This window comes from Chinchilla lanigera, unplaced genomic scaffold (assembly GCF_000276665.1).
Source record: "Chinchilla lanigera isolate Chin_1 unplaced genomic scaffold, ChiLan1.0 scaffold00016, whole genome shotgun sequence".
Classification (NCBI taxonomy): domain Eukaryota; kingdom Metazoa; phylum Chordata; class Mammalia; order Rodentia; family Chinchillidae; genus Chinchilla; species Chinchilla lanigera.
Window position 1 is genome coordinate 29,868,372 of NW_004955417.1, and position 17,122 is coordinate 29,885,493.

General features: G+C 46.3%; 2 protein-coding genes across 10 annotated transcripts in view; one reads left to right on the forward strand and one right to left on the reverse strand.

The window, feature by feature from the left end:
- Positions 1 to 6,670, forward strand: part of Oxr1 (oxidation resistance 1) — a 269,080-nt gene extending 262,410 nt beyond the window's left edge. For all 9 annotated transcript variants that reach the window (XM_005381956.2, XM_013512774.1, XM_005381961.2 and 6 more), the window contains 3 exons: positions 1,026 to 1,121; positions 2,224 to 2,297; positions 4,820 to 6,670. In XM_005381956.2, the coding sequence (XP_005382013.1) occupies positions 1,026 to 1,121; positions 2,224 to 2,297; positions 4,820 to 4,955 (306 nt within the window). In that variant the 3' untranslated portion in view covers positions 4,956 to 6,670. The remainder of the gene's footprint in view (positions 1 to 1,025; positions 1,122 to 2,223; positions 2,298 to 4,819) is intronic.
- Positions 5,863 to 15,277, reverse strand: Abra (actin binding Rho activating protein). The gene is made up of 2 exons (XM_005381954.1): positions 14,549 to 15,277; positions 5,863 to 11,010 (listed from the first exon to the last, which is right to left on the reverse strand). The coding sequence occupies exons 1-2, from the start codon at positions 15,211 to 15,213 to the stop codon at positions 10,533 to 10,535; spliced, it is 1,143 nt and encodes a 380-aa protein (XP_005382011.1). The 5' UTR covers positions 15,214 to 15,277; the 3' UTR covers positions 5,863 to 10,532.
- Positions 15,278 to 17,122: the final 1,845 nt, after the last annotated feature.

Genomic DNA, 17,122 nt, shown 5'->3' on the forward strand with positions numbered 1-17,122 from the left:
CATTTTGGGGTTGAGTTCACTTGCCCAAGATGAAGCACTCAAGACCAGGCCCGAGTGCACACAGGAGTGCATTCCTGCTGCCGCTGTGGCGCAGAGGAGGGTCCCGAGCGCGGCGCTGCAGTAGAACCTCACAGAGAGAGGGCCGGCCCCACGGTTCCGCTCACAGGCTGCCGTGAGTGGGCAGGCTGAGTCTGTGCGGCATCGGGTGCCGCTCAGGAGCGGGGCTGCTGCTCGGAAGAGGCGGGGGGCTCCTCAGGCTTCTCAGCAGTGTTCACGTCAGGGCTGAATGTCGGGGGCTTCACTTTGCATCGATTCCATAGTGACTACGTGTTTGCATTTCGTGCACTTCTCTGGACATGTGGATGAGCATTTCAGTCGAGGAGTCTTTTAAAAATTAGGAGTATAGAGAAAGCCTGACAGGAGAGAGGGGGACTGCAGAGATCACCCAGCAGCCTCTCCGCCGTCCTGCTCGGACGTGGAGTTGTGGCCCCAGCACACGGCAGTGACGCGTGTCATCGGTCCTGACACTGGGCGTCTGCGGCGCGCCGTGCGAGGCTGTGCGGCCCGGGGCCAGCATCTCAGACCAGAGCGTCCCCTCAGGAAGTTTTCTAATGCTGCAGGAGACAGTCGCCCGCACTTCAGTGCTGGAGTGTTTACCTGGATCGAAGGATTTGTGCTTTTCTTAGCACCACGACAGAATGTTAGCCTTATTATGTATTTATTGTCCTTGGGAGTCCTCCTGAAGTATATTTACCACTTTTTCAATTGTCTATTTAATTGTTATAATAAATATCTTTTTAGATTTCAAAATTAGAAAACATCTATTCTTCCCCATTGAGAAGCTGATGTGCTTTGTATTTGACAAGAATGTGAATTATATAACAAAACATTTTTCTCTTTTTAAGTAGTACATAAAAGTATTCCAGATTTCAATTTTTTGCATTTGATTTAAGCATAAATGATGAGGGTAATGCTTAATGAAACAAATTAATAGCCATGCCTTGAATGTACTTTTGCAACCCTAGGTCTTTGGTGCATTAGCATCGGAGCCATTCAAAGTGAGTGACGGCTTCTACGGGACCGGAGAGACCTTTGTGTTCACCTTCTGTCCAGAGTTTGAGGTGAGGACCGCTGCTACGTATCTGTTTATGTAAAGAGATGGCATAGCGAGGAAAATACGCACTTTGGTTCACGGTCATTTAGGTTCAAACGTCAGATTTTCCCTAGAGATGAAATTAGATTTTAATCTTGAGAAAAGAAATTAACATTGTCAGTTAAAAAATGAGAGAGGGGCCGGGGATATAGCTCAGCGGCGTAAGCACTTGCCTGGCAAGCCTGAGGTCATGAGTTCGATTCCTGGTACCAAAAACTAAATAAATAAAAAATGAGAGAGTGTGCTTTTTGCCAGCAGTGCTTAAGAACAAAGTAGGCAGGGTCCAATGACACAGCCAAGCTCCCTGGAAACCTGCCTGGCTGTCTGGTGCCAGTGCTGTCCGTCCCCTCTGTGATGTGCTCCGGTCGGTACCCGGGGCGCATCGTCTCCGCGGACTTCCTGCGCTTCCCCTGCTTATCTCAGACCTTGTTATGAGGTCGCTACCTCAGCGCTGCAATGACATGGTTAATGAAATGACATTTGACTGTGAGAATAGCACAGTGTTATCACAAATGATAATGAATAATTTTGAAAAACATGGTAAAGCTGAGGTTCTAGATATTGTTACTAGGTTTAGGTAAAATACTCAGAAAAGATTAGAAAAAATATTTAAGAATATTAATGACTAGCTTTGTCCTCAGATTTCTCAAATGTTAAGTTCTTACTTTTCTTCAGAGAAATTGAAAGTGGAAATTTAAATATACATCATGAGTATGATTAATGGAAGAATGATGAATACCAAAGCCATACCCAAAGGAAAGACCTCAGCCCTGTTTCAGAGTGGTCTTCATTTAGGGTTAGTGTTACAAGAAAAATGGACGTCAGAATGAGAAGTGTGTCCGAAGAGTTAATAAGATTTAAGGATGCAGGATTGAGTAACTTTGCAGGAGAGGATGTGCTTTCAGATACAGTCACACAAAACCCAGAACTAAGCTTTCTATGTAACTTTCGTTCCTGTTAGTGTTAGTGTAGACTTGGTTAATTCTTGGTTAATTCTGGAGTCTGGGAGAGCTGACTGCTTAGTATCGTTGTTATCTATATATGTAAAGCTTTTTTTTCCATTTGTGTAGGTCTTTAAGTGGACCGGAGATAATATGTTTTTTATCAAAGGAGACATGGATTCATTAGCTTTTGGTGGTGGAGGGTAAGTCTCTTGAACATTTGAAATTTTTGAAGAAACTTTGAGAATGCGTTTGGGTTTGCGATTTATAAAATCGGTTGTCTTTGGGAAATCCTGACATTCGAATCCAAACTTGTAGGTTATGGCAGAGAAAGTACATTGATAAGATAGTCAAGTGTAGTATTTGCGTCTTGGTAAAGTATTGTTTCTTCATTTAAAATGCGATGTATTCCATTCCCTTTAAATTCAAACCTGTCTTGTACCTTAGAGTATAGTAGTAGCTCTTTGATATTTGAAAGGAAACTACCCTACTGCCTTTTAACTTCTCAAATGTTGACATAAACGTGGTAGAATGTCATTTTTCCCAATGTGTAGGACACATCTAAGAGTGTTCCTATTAGTTTTCTCTGGAAACTATCCAATAGTACGCATTTCTTTTCCTGCAAAAAATTTTAGTGACTCCTGAATTATTAGAGTTTTTTGGTCTACTCAACAGCACAGATCAGTCCATTGGATTCTTCTGGCGTGAGGAACTTCACTTCTCATTTGTTCAGTGAGAGGCAGCCTGCCCTGCTCCCAGACAGACAGGGTCTAAGACACGCCAGCTCCTTCCTTGGTGTTACAGGGCATAGGGACGTGGAATGGTTTCCAGACTTGTAAATGTGTTGTGATCATATCCTACAATTAAGGGTGTATAATTATAATTTTTTCAGGCCACAGAATCCTGTTGACCCATGAGTGTACTTATCATCCTAGGTGATTCTAACAAATTTTCTTACAACTTCCCCGTAAGTAGGTATTTCAAAGGCACAATCACAGTGAAAAGTAACCATGGTTATTGTAGCCTTCTTGGTTATTTTTTGGTTTTTGGACTTAACGTACAAGGTTTATGTGGTCCAATCACATGTGTTTTTGTAATCTGAGAGTATCGTTTAGCTCTTCCCTGAGTGGTATTCTTACATGTGACTCCTAGAGCTCTCCAGGAAAGCCTCACAGTCATGATACAATTTGAAGCTAATGTCCACCTGAACTGGATTTCAATTTTATAATATGATTCCATCAAGCTAAAGTAACCATTGGATCATTTAGTAAGAAGGCAAAGTTTCTACCTTTTGGGAAAAGCATACATTCAGAAAATGGAAGCCACAGGGGCTGTGTGCTCCAGAGTTCTAAGCAGGGATCTTCTGTCTTAGTCCATTTTCTGTTGCGATAACCAGAGATCTGAAGCTGAGTATGTACAGAAAAGCGATTCATTTAGCTCGCAGATTGGGAAGCTGCTGTGAGCTGAGATGAGCAGCATGTGTTGGGCCTTTGATGAAGGCCGGCTGCGGCTGCATCTCAGCATAGAGAAGTAGGAAGGCAAACGGCCTTGTGCAGAGGAGAGCCTCTGGCAAGATAGGAGACGGCCTGGGGGGCTCAGGCACCAACTTGCTCCCCAGATCCTTGTCCCAGGAGTCCCTTGGGCTCCATGGGACCTCCCTGGGGTGGTGCCCTACTGGGGGGCGGGGCTACTTCTGCTAGCCTTTCTCTTCGGTATCCCGCCCTTGTCAGCACAGCTGCACTGCGGACCGCACTCCAGTGCATGAGCCTTGGTGAGGGCACGCTCCCTGAAGTCAAGTCATGATGTGGCAGTCTTCCCGTGGGCTGTGGCGTCTCATGACCTGCATCTGATTGCAGCTATAGCACACTGCACATGAGACCTCGAGCAAGCTCTCACCGTCTAAAATTTCCTCCGCTATAAATGCCACACAGATACATGGGGTTTCTTCACTGAAATGTAGCTAGTCTTATTTTTAAAAGTTTTCCTCTCCTGATATCTAAGATGCAGTTTAGAGACTAGAATATCTCTGGACACTGTGTGAATGAGCACTGTGTCCACTTGCCCCTTCCTTCATGCAAAGGGAAATTCCCTATAGGGTAGAACAGTGCTGTCCTTGCTGTATTTTCTGTCTAGGTTTACACTTCAGTTAGATACACTGGACCTTATTATCTCTCTTTCACTAAGTTCCCGTTACGCCTGTGTTCTGTCCTTGTCCCTCTATTTGCTAAAGAATCTCATTGTCGTGTCTTTATCCATTTGAAGCCTTTCAAACTGAGGTCTTTGTTAAACTCCCTCTTACTCAAAACGGAACTATTTTCACGAAGTTTAGCATGTTATAAATTTTATTCACCAGGCCTTTAATGTTAGCCTCACTTTTAGTTTAGATGTTATAAAGGTTCGGATCTTAAAGAAGTCATGTTAAATATATTAAAACTATATAATAAAAAAGAAACTTATAATGCCAAGTAAAGAATAACAGAATGGCCCTTGTCTCAAAAGTTAATTCTGTATGAGTTAATTTTAAAGAACTCATATCTTGATCTGTATAGTAAGTAAATGATTGTATACTGGGATAAGAACAAAAGAAGATTGCTTGTCAGGTTAATGGGAAGGAAGAGTTAAAAAACGATGGCTTTAGGCCTGTTGGATAATGAATTGCCACATTTAAATGATTTTACAGTTCAGGGCGTGAGTATGAAGAGATTGTTATTTTTCTGTATTTCAGAGGCGAGTTTGCTCTTTGGCTTGATGGAGATCTCTACCACGGAAGAAGCCATTCTTGTAAAACATTTGGGAATCGTACACTTTCTAAAAAGGAAGATTTCTTTATCCAAGACATTGAAATCTGGGCTTTCGAATAAATACAGTGCTGTCTGTCTGAGCAGGATAACGGCCCAAACCTGACATGGACAAGCATTGTTTGGAATGTTCAAGAAGCAATACAACGTAACATGTCACTCGTGCTTTAAATTAGTCCGTCACCACTTACTACAGCTATAATTTTGGAGTTTACTTTGCAAATCATGTTCCTGTCCCAGAGTTCTTTTGGTTTAGATCATTACCAGGTTTTTCTTGTGAATTTTGACAGTAGTTTGACCATAGTGACCACTTTTTTTTCAGTCCATGTTTTCTCAGTCTTCTATAGGATGGTGCTCTTTTGTTGATCTCAGCTTTTTAAAATTCCATTGTTTGTTTCATAGAGCAGTGTCATGAGGGCATTGAGGACACAATATCTTCCTTCATGTGAGGTGGCACAGGTGACATTGGGACCCGCCAACCTTATGCTTACCAAGGGGAACCCACATGCCAAAAGAATACGCACTTCATAGACCATTGGGAGAGTTCTAGTTTTGATTGACCCTACGACATTCTCTTTCTTAACTGTGCAAGTACTCTAGATTTCATTTTAAGGAAGTGGAATTTGAGGAGAATTCTGATTGTAAGACTGCAGTGCACATGATCTGCAGGTTTGGGCATAAGCTTTCATCATTGGCTTCTCAGATAAAGAGCTTAAATTGACAAAGGAGAATGAGAACTTAATGATTCTATTGGATTTAATATATTAAGCAAGAAATTCTAGTATTTACATATTTGTAGCTTAATAGGGCATTATCGTAAACACACAGACCACACATGGATGCATCCGCTGCCTCTTTCTCAACATGCTGTGTCAGATATACTGTTTTATAGTTCAGTTGTTTTAGCCTTGTTACACATCAGCCCCCAAAATATAGGCTCTTTTCTGTTCAAAAGGAAAAAGTGTTTTTCTTTTTTTTTAGTGATATATGTTATTTTCATTAGCATTTGCTCTTACAAAGAGCAGTGATTGTAGTAGACAATATTGTAGCTCAGTAGACTTGGTGAATATGCAAACTTACTGTCAAGTGACCTCAAAAAAGTGAAAAGGTAGAATACACTAGTAGTTCTTATCCTCTTTTGTAGGAAACCAATAATAAGCCGTTGTGGCAATAATTCATCAGTTAAATTTCAAAGCTTCATGTTATGCAAAAAACCCTGCTGTTATTCATGTGACAGTGACTTTGTGCTGAGATTTCAGCAATTCCAGATGAACACTGTATATCTTGTAAATTAATGTTTAAAGTAGTTTGTTCTTACAGAAAGTGTTGATTGCCAGGTTACTTATAGCACTTTATTCTAAAAATGAAATTATAAGCCAAATACATTGGCTTACGTAGTTTTAGTTGAAAAATATTTAAATATATTTGGTTCTTTTGAGAGATAATTATCTAAAGAAGGCATAATGCTAATCAAAAGCAGACCTGGTGTTCCACTATAAGATGCTATTGCTGCCTGTGAATGGAAACCCAGGGCTTCGTGTCCTCGGCTCTGTAATGCTCTCGCTATGTTAGTAACAGTGTATAGATGACGCGTTTACAACATAGGGAACTGTAAATAAATACGTCAGGTTTTTTCTCCCTTTGGTCTTCCACAGCAGTATTATTGTCTTTGTGGAGTTGACTAATCATAAAATAAAATTTTAAAAATCCTGTCATGGATTCCAATTACAATAAGCTCATAGTGGTATATACCAAATAAAACTGAATACATAGATACAGTCTTGAGTTTGGATGTATTTAATAATCAGGTCCTTTCTGTGGTTAAGAGATCGTGTGTGAAATATGCTGTCGTTTGCGTTGGAGCCAGTGCTTCTAGCATACACCGTGTCGGCAGTGGGGGTTGTAGTGACTGAAGGGTAGATCTGAGGCAGCACTGCAGTTCACGGAAGGGAGATCGGAACAGGGCCCTACCTGGGAGAAACACATCATTCAGCGTCTTTCAAGTATGTTTTCATGTGGGTGAGAGTACCGGACGAGCCCTGTGCCTGAAAGGGCTCTGTGCTCATTGCCAAGAACGGCGTTTATTTCACAGGAGCAAGGATGAGCATCGGCGGGGAGAAGAGACATGACAGGCTTTGCACCCGTGGGAACATCTCTGAAAAGTAGGTTCACAGCGGGAAAGACTAGAGGGAAGAGCAAGGCAGCAGCTTGTTGCATAGTCCAGAGAAGAGTGACGCTGTCTGGATAAGCGTAGCAGTGATGAGGGGGAGCAAGGAGGTGTGGACTTGGAAGAGATTTAGGAGTTACGGTGCACGGGGTTGGATGTTGCTTAGGTGTCAGGGTGCTGAGGACGGGGCTCAGGTGCTGGTCCAGAAGCTGCAGATGGCCAGTGTACAGGGGAGAGATAGGCAGGGGCAGCGGAGTGAAGCCGGCTATGGACTCCAGTGGGGTGTGGGAAGCAGGAAAATTGATTTCACTATTCCACTCTGAAAGATAAAATGCTGTAACAGTTACCTGCATGCAAGGCAGTTTGAAGCTCTACCTGTGGATGAAATGCCGCACAGATCATAGGTTATGAAGAGGGTTCCGAGGTTGATGTTTGCAGTATTGTAGTAACATTAAGTGACAGGCAGAAGGAAAGGCTGCACCACCCATCTCAAGAAGTTAAAACAAGTTGAACCTAAACAAGCAGAAATCAAGAGTAAATACAACTGTACAACGCAGTTTCCGGAAACAGCCCAGTTTTCGGTGATAACGCTGTCCACGGGAGCACCGTGAGCGGCCCGTGGAGACTGTGAAGGGAATCGCCACAGGCCTGGAGAGATGAGAGCCACTTGGACTGCCGTACGCTTGCCAACGGAGGGAAGACGGGAAAAGTTACGTTTTTTATGCTGCAGAATTTGAATCTGCCAGTTAGGTAGAGAAATAGCCTTCCCATGGAAAAATCTCAGGCCCAGATGATTCCACTAGTTCCACTAAGTTTTTAAGGTAAAAGTGCTGTTGGTGTTAAATTAATTGTCCCAGGGCACTGAGGAAAGAACACTTCTGAAATTGCCTTTTGAGGCTGGCACAACCTTATTGCCAAAATGTTAAAATATTCATAAAAATAGAAAACGATGGGATAATCTATCAACAGAACTGCAAAATCCTAAAAACAAGCAAAAGAGTGACAAAATATTTCATAGCCAAATTACTTTAGGAAAGCTAGAGTAGAGAACATTTTTAATGTGGTGCTGTTTACCACATAAACAGAAGAAAGTGTGATCATCTGTATCAATGCAAAAAAATTCAGATCCAATACTTGTTAATGGTGAAAACTTAAGGGAATCTTCTTTAATCCCTTAAAAAATTATCACTGTAGACTATACGGAAGTTTGTGAAAGTTTGGAACAGGAAAACCCTGCAGATTGGGAACTCATTTGTATACTGCCTGTTACTGGGAATTTATAGTTATCTATGATAAAATATAATTATATTTTCTGTGATGATAAAAATATGAGAATTTTCATTAAAGCTTGTTTGCTGAGTTGTATTATGGTTTGTCACGAGGTCCTAACTTTTTCAACTGTGAATTTCCCTATGGTGGGGTTTTTACAACAATAATTTGGTTGAGGAGAAAATATTCTTTGGATTCCAGGTTGGAAGACAATAATAGAACAAATGGTCTTACAAATAAAATATATTTAGCCTAATAACATACAACAGAGAAAATGTCAACCCACGAGCTGTTCCCGTGTCATATGAGCAGCTCTTAAGGACGACACCCAGCGCAGGAGGGTGCGCTGCGACACACAACAGGCGCCCTCCCAGACCAGCTTCCTGGGTTTACAGCCAGGCCCAATTCAGAAGTGTTTGTGAGTGTCAGATAGCTGAGAACAGGCCTTTTCCTCCATCCGCAAATTCAGATTGATTTTTGTTTTTCTTCCGGTACCAGGGATTGAACTCACGACCTTGGGCTTGTCAGGCAGGCGCTGTGCCGCTAAGCTAAATCCCCAGGCCCTCATTGATTTTGCATAGTCTGTGTCAGTGGCCACATAAAGTCACCATTTCTAGTTGAATGGGAGGGAACTCTTGAAGCACTGGTCCAAATGCTCTATTGATTGTAGGAGAAACCCAAGTGATACCCTGTAATTTTGTTGTATTTCAAATACAAAGAAGTGGTAATATGGAGTATAATCTAAAAATAGTGTAAAAAAGAACAAAATATAAGAGCATCATTTATTATGCCTTTTTAAGATTTTTTTGACAGATTTCACTGTTACAGGAGTGTGCATCATAATTCTAAGAAATATTTGCCATTAATTTATAATTTTACAAATCTTGTATGGAAACAAAACATTTTCTTCTTTAAGAAGATATTGGAACTTTCAGTTTGAAAGAATCATACAGGAAAGCAAAGATAATGCCTAAGGTAGTTTAATGTGTGTTTTAGTTTAAACCTAACACAATCATGAATACTTAATATTTTGAGGTGTAATAATTTGACCTTATTTCTTGTATTTACTACCAAAATAGTGTAATAATGTATTATAATTTTCCTTGAATTCGGTGAGAATTGTATCTCACATTTTATCCACTTTGTTTTAGGCTCCTGTAAGCCGTTAAATGTAATTAAGGAGAAATTAACAAGCAGCAGGTGGTACGAAACAGCTGGCTCCTTGCAAGCTCCCACTCAGTTCTTTTTTTTCCTACCTTGGCAGGACTAGTATTGCTTTTTCATGACTTTTAGACAAAGTTATGTTTCTGTGTTTAAAATACAAAAGAAAATTAAAATGCCTTAAGTCAGCTTTTAATTCAACAGTGATTCAGTAAGATTCTTCTTTTTCATTGTGCTCTGAAGTAAATGTGAGCCGCATGACTCGTTAAGACTTTGAGGAAAACGCAGCTGGCACAGGAGTCCCAGGACGGCTGGGGAGCCCGGTCTGCACTGCGATGTGACCACCTTCACCGGTCCTGGGCCGCAGCGGAGAGTGTGTCCCGAGCTTTGCTCAGGTCCCACAGCAGCAGGGGGCTGGTGCGTCCAAGCGCCCGGAGTAAGCACGGCAGTTGGAGCCTAGCTGAAGACGTAACTGTCTTGTAAGAGATGCTGTGCTTTAAAAAGTAAAACAAGTCCAACTTCTTGGGAATTTTAAACCAAATTTAATGGAATCTTCATAAAAAATGACACTGACATGTTTTGCAATCTGTGTGAAGTCCACAGTCTTCTTAGATGTAATATGTAAAATCTGTAGTAATTTTTTCAGTGGATAGCCAAATATTTTTCTCTTAAAAAGGTAAGTAGAATTTTAAATACTAGTATAATTATACTTAACATTTTGTGAGTGCTTTCGGAAATGTTTTCTGTGTCACAGTTTTCAAGCCTCTTCAGAAGCACGGCAAAATTCATTTATGTAAGAGTTGTTTAGTATTTGTTGGCTTGTTGGAGACCAGCTTGCGTTGTAGTTTTTAACAGGCTGGTGTTGAGCGGTAGGACAGGAGTGGGCCGCATCTGACTTGGTGAAGGCTCGCTCCACAGGGCACCAACACTTGGTCACTCGAGCAGGCAGCGGCCACATGGTCACTCCAGGAGAACAGTGGCCACCTGGTCACTCCAGAAGTGTGATGGCCAGCTGGTCACTTGGGCAGGCGATGGCCACGTGGTCACTCCAGCAGGGTGATGACCACATGGTCGTCGCGGCCCTGCCACAGCATTTCTCCCTCAAAGTGCACCAGGCCGTGCTTCCTGGCACGCAGCAGGATGCCCACCACCTTGTCCGAAATGCGGACGTACCTGTCGAAGAGCTCTCCGAAGGTGACCTGCACCCTGCCGTCCCGGCGGCGGCGCGCCATGGTGCGGATGACCAGGCACAGCTCCGTGATCTCGCGGTGGATGTGCTGCTGGGCGCGCTGGGCCCGCTCCGCCGTCTTGGTGCCCTCCTTGGGCCGGCCGTAGCCCTCGTCGCCTCGGTGCAGGCGCGTGGACATGGCTAGCTCGTAGTCAAACTCCTCGCTGAAGGGATTGAGCTTCTGGGTCTGGACGTGCTCCTCTGCCCACTGCTGCCACCTGCCGGTCAGGCTGCCCACCTGGCTGTGCTTCCGATGGGCCTTGCAGCTGAGCTGCTCCGCGTACCTGCCCGCCCTGCAGGAGAGAGGGCAAAGGCGTGATCACACTGGAGTGTGGCTTTTCCCTTGCACGCTGCCCAGGACGAGTGTCCTAGTGTGCATCTTTATAATTTCTTCACTGTAAATATATATAGGCACCCTACAAAATGTGAGAAAGGAAAGAAAACTCATGCACTCCCCTAGTTAGTATATATGCCCTTCTAGATTATTTTCTCTGTAAATAAACAGGATACTTTATTAAACTGTTCTGAGAAAAAATAAACTTTCTTGTACAAAATGCATCCAAATGTGTGTGTTCAAGTTGTGTGTTAGTGACACTTTGGAACTGGATTCTAAGTGTCTGAGGGAATCCACTTCTTCGAGAACCTCCAAAATCAGTTATTTCCTAAAGACAGGTTTTACACCACCAAACACACTTTACTAGTCAGTCATGTGCAGATGCTGGGTGGGGGTTAAGGAGACCACATCTGCGGCTGTACCGGTGATGCACGGCAGCCTCCAAGTATTGAGTTACACCCGCTAAATACTAGCTGGCAGTAGCACCGCACCCTGCACGCTGCTGCTCTGATGCTTTTCACTGCTGCTCCCCACAACCTCTGAGCGCTGCACCGCTGTCCCTGCTCCACAGGGCAGATGATGCTGGAGGAATGAAGGAACCAAGTGCCGGACCTGGCCTGCAACTGCAGGAGAGCGGCTTAGAGCCGGGCACGGGCACGGGGCCGCAGCCGTGCTCAGGCAGAGCTGTCTGGGGCTGGGCTCTGCACCTCTCCTGCGGCCTACACTCGGCCTGCACCGCTGGATGAACAGTGAGTGCTTCCAGCCGTGCGCGTGCCCTTTGAGTTTGGACTGCATTTTCTCATCAACAAAACCAACCTGGCTTTGTACCGTGTGGGCCAGCGGTATCATGAGGGTGCAGGCCTAGTTTTAAAGTGATCAAATTTGGTTTTAAAAAAGCTTCCCTGCCTGCCAGTTGTGGTGTCCCCCACCTGTCATCCCAGCACACAGGAGGCTGAAGCAGGAAGATCATGAGCTCAGCCTGGGCTAGACAGCTCAAGGCCAGCCTGGACTATGTAGAACTGTCTCAACAAAACCAAACCAAAACATCGCCGCCATTTCTGTGGTTCTAGTCCATGAGACATTTTCCTTCTCTGCCTGCACAGGTGCACACCGAGAGCTTGGTCCTCCATCCTCACGGTGACCTGCAGTCACAGCGGTCAGGGGCAGGCCGCGTCTTTACAAAAGCTCAGCCCGTCACGGCAGGACCCAAATCTCGTGATGTACTTGAGGCCCGGGCTGCCTGCCGGGGAAGACCGGAGACGCCTCAGGAGAAGGTGCATTGTGCAGTTCTCTGCTTCGCACTCCGTCTCCTGAGCACCAGCTGTGCTCCAGCCCCGCACTGCAAGACGGCACTCCTCACCTTCCTGTGTGGAGGTGTGTCCGCCGCATCTGCCTCCCAGCCCTATCACCAGGGCACCGACCAGGCACCGTCTCAGACCCCTGCTGGATTTTCAGTGATGAAAAAACCAGCAAATAAGCACTGATATCCACATTCATGAAAATAACCCAAGTAGTACGGACTGGAGTTTGTGATACAGTTGTGAATACATGGAGCATTTGTATACCAGGCTGAAGAACTCAGCAGCATGTGCACAAATGCAAATCATGTTGGGGTCCACATGGCAATTAACTGTCTTCCTTTTAAAAAATCTCTTTGGTATTGATTTTATAATTTAAAGGCAGGCAAACAAGGTAATTCTCAAAATAGCGTACGGAGGTAATTTGTTTAAACTGTATGTGTTATGGGTCTCTGATTCTTGGATGTAGGTTTTATTTTCTTCTGCTTTTAAGTAGGAACTTGAAACACTCAGTGTTAAATCTCATGTCTTTGGGGGAAGGGATGGGGTTTGCATGGTAGTGAATCTATGAGGAAGAGAAACATTTATTGTTTACAAGAATCACTTTTTGAACCTCATTGCACTGTCAAATTGTAACTCAATAATAAGAAAGAAAGGAAAATTGTCTCGTTCTGCAAATACTATATTGTTTTTATATTTTCAATGTTTAGAAAGTCTGGAAATACCAGGTTTAAATTAGGGTTAGAAAGTCTCTACCCTGGGTGTCATGTTGGCCAATGAATGTAACGATGCCAGGTTATCCGGTGTTTTAAATTTCAGGTGAAAATGCAAAAAAGTTTACACTTTGGAACAGTAATCTGGTATGTAAGTTGAAAGAAATCAAAGCAGTAGTCAAAGACTGACATGTATTTTAGTGGGTACAAGATGGAGTTCAGGTCCACTTTCTCAGTTTCTTCATTTTTAAGAATTAAATTTTCTTACAATCCACCAAAATGTTTCCCCTGTCCCGCTCTGTGTGAGAAAACTGAACCTTCCAGACACGACAATGAATCTGCCTCGGACAGCCTGGCTTCGCTCGCTGAGACACATTCCTAACATGTCTCTTCCCTGTCAGCTCTGAGCAGGGCACGAGCTGCTGCCTCCGGGCGTGGTGTGGACGTGGGGCCCATGCCGGCCCAGTCCTGTCACTTTGTGGTCATGATTCCACGGGCAGGTTGTGGCGTTGACGCTCGCCCAGTGTGCTGGCACCAAGCGCTCTCTGGACCCCTTCCAGAGTCCCGCGTGCACATGCTGGGGACCTGGGGGCCTGTGAGGAGGGGGAGATGTCTGCCGTGGCCTCCCACAGAGAGACCCTGCTGTGTCCAGGCACCCTCTCTGCAGGGAAGTGGAGCAGTCAGAGGAAGTGCTGGGACAGCCGACCCTCTTGGCCTGCTCTTTGCTAATTCAGCCATGGGTCCCGGCGTCAAGGGGGCCAGACACCAGAAGGCAACGTGATCGCTCTGACCGTCATCACGGAGCCCTGCAGCTGGTCTGAGGCCTGGCCTGTGTTCTCCCGGCATGCGGTTACTCCCCAGAGACCCGGGAAAGAGTCCTGGCTCTAGATCTGGGCTGGGGAGGATGGGCCCGCCCTTGGAGAGAAAGGTGCCTACAGGTGACAGCAAGTGACCAAACGCCCGTTGGAGTTGACGTGACAGCGCCGCCTTGCTTTCTGGGGCGGTGGCTGAGTCTGCTCAGGCAGAGTCCCATCGGACTTGTGCGGAGTCCCCTGCACAGGCGGGACTACCCTGCCTGACGCAGTCTCCGTGGGTCAGGAACCCGAGAGGAAAAGGAGGGGTTTAGCCACCCGTCCCCATCCCGGAGAACCTGCCTCCCCTGTCTGGAAGGAATGTGCCAGCGGGCACAGTGCATGGCTCAGAGGGGTGTGGAGCCCACGGCTCTCCAGCGTGGCCATCAAGTGACCCGCTGCTAGGGCCATGGAGACCGGGAGCCACAGTCCCACTGTCCGAGAAAGGGCTGTCTACAGGCCTCACTCCAGAGCTGCAGGCAGCGTCCTGGGGGCCCTGCAGAGGAGTGGCAGGGATCAGAGCTTCTAGGCTGGGCTGGCACTGTCCCTCAGGGCCTCCTCCTCCTCTCGGATCCTCCCCCTGCTCCCGGACCCCTAGTGACCCCGGCCCAGGGGTGCAGACTGCTTCCACTTACTGGGAGGCCAGGGGGCGCTTGATCCTCGTGGCGGCCACCTGGGCCGCCTCCAGCTCCGGCCTCTCCTCAGCCTCACTGTAGCCGCTGTCCTCCGTGTCCACGCTGTCACTCTTCCACGTGGGCGCCTCCTGGCTCAGCTCCGTCCAGCCCCTGCTCAGCTCCGACACCAGGCGGGCACACTTCCTCCTGCGAGTCGGGGACCCGTGGCTGCGGAGGAGCCTGTCCACAGCGTCCTCCGGCTGGGCGGGCCCCGGCGGGCCACCCTCCTGCTCGTACCGCTGGCCGAGGGCGCTCATGTCGCCCCCTCTCTCGTAAGCCCTGCTCACCACACTTCTGGTCACCTCCTTCCTTCTGATGCATGAGGCTTCGGTGGCCTCCCCTGAGCCATGTCCGTTTTCATTTCCTTCTGGCTTTGGGGACGGGGACTTTGTGGCCCTCGGGGCATCCTGGAGGGCGGCGGGGTGCCTGGCCGGCTTGGGAGCAGGTGCTGCGTCCGGAGTCGCTCCTGGCACCCAGCCCGGCGGCTCCTGGGCCTGCCTGGTGCTGTTCTCAGTGGCCCACTGCTGCCAGCCGCGGGCCAGGTGGATGACCAGGGTGGCCGTGCGCACCTTACGCAGGGCCCTCTTGGCCGGGCCCTCCTCCCGCGCAGCCTCTCCTGGGGCCATGCTGCCTGTCCCGGACCGGACCCTGTGGAGGCCTGCTCTAGCGCAGTGAGGAGCTGGGGTTTAAATAGAAGCAGGCAAGGGGGGCCCTGGTGACGGTGGAAACTCCGGGAGGCGTTCGGTGCCAGGATGCGGTGCCTTTGCCCTGATGCCATTCTTTTTTTAAACCCTGGCAGCTCCGGTTTCATGAGGCCCGGGGCCATGTCGCTGGTGAAGGACAGTGACAAGCTGCCGCCCTTCCTGCCCCTTGTAGCAGAGTGGAAGTCACTAGATCAGATCATCTGCTCAGCTTTATGTCTCCCTTGACCTTAAAACATGATCCCACCACCGACAGGAGCCCACAGCGTGTGTCCAGGCTGTGCTGGGAGCGTCACGGGCTGCCTCACGCCGCGGCCTTTGCTGCAGCTGTTATGTAGTCCCGTTGGGCAGTGAGTAAAGTGAAACTGAACTTCCTACCCCTGAGTCTCACCCCATATCTAGCTCAAAGCTTGAAGCTCCTGGTAGCCTTATCAAAGATCCTCAGTAATCTTTTTTTTTTTTTTTTTTTTGCCAAAGATTCAACTTTCCTTGTGTAGGTGAGAAAAAGCAAAGCCCAGAGGGAAACCAAGTTCAACTAGTTAAAGGCTACTTTCTAGTCCCAGGACTGACTTACTGTATAGACAAGATGTCAGAACTTTGGTGTGATCATTTAAACAATTAAAAGACTTACATTGAATTTTTTTTTTTTTTTTTTTTTTTTTTTACAATAACAAAGCAGAGGAACATTTTATTTTCATGGAACATTCATTCAGTAAATACTGTAACAGTATGAAATCATATCACGATTTGGTCTCCTTTTGAATTTTAGAAGTTATAAATCTTTCTTGAATGTTTGGTTTAGAAACTATAAGCAAACACAAATGTGTGCTGTCCTAAACACACGGACCCCTTCCTGCTCTGTGTAGAGTTGGCCTTGAGACATTTTTTGGCAGAGACATTTTTTTCAATCTTCAGAACAAAGGCTGAGCTGAACCTTGTTAAAAGGCCTGGAAAAACAGGACATGTGGACAAAGAATCATCTACGTGGTGTTTTGAACCAGAGAAAAACACGAGGCTCAGCACCGGAGTATTTCTTAAAGTAAAGCAAATAAGGCACTTGTCATTCAGCAGTTCTCTAGGCTTCCCCTGCGTCCTTTAAACCTGACACGCAGTTCACCTGTTGGTGGAAAACACCTGATCGTGTTAGCAGAGCTATAACAGTTAATTCTGATAGTGAGCCATTTATTTTGAGAAAGAAGATGTCCACTTTTCATCATCCTGGCTGTTTATGTTCTGCAGTTAGAACTACTCAGGGGCTGACTTAATGCTCTAGCAAGACTGCTGGGCGTGTTCTCAGAGCTCAACAGCATCTGCTTGTGGTAACCGATGGCTGGCAATGCAGAATCAAAGCCCCTGCTGGTTGATTAGGAGGTGTCTTAGTTACTTTTCTCATTGCTGAGACAAAATACCCAACACCCACAAGTTAAGGGAGGAAAGGTTTATTTAGCTCAGAGGTTTCAGTCCGGAGCTGGCTGGCTCCAAGGCAGAGTGGCTGAGCAGACAGTATCTGAGGGGAGAACCAGCTCATGGTGGGTAGTAGCAACAGGGGACGACACGGCTCCTTCTGCCCCTCGTGTCTCATCCAAGCTACTTAGGTGGGTTGCGCGCACCCCTTAGTCCTCGTGCTCTTGAGGCTAGCACTGCACCATGAGCTGATCCCAGCGTCACACACTCTACATCCAGCCACCTCTGAAGAAGCCGCCCTGGACTGTATGAGGCCTTGGGGAGGGGGCAGTCCGGACACAAGCCACAGCAGGATCACACAGAAGGAAAACTGCTACAAACAGATTTAAATCTGTGTCTGGAATCTCTGATCTTCCTCCCTGGAATGGAG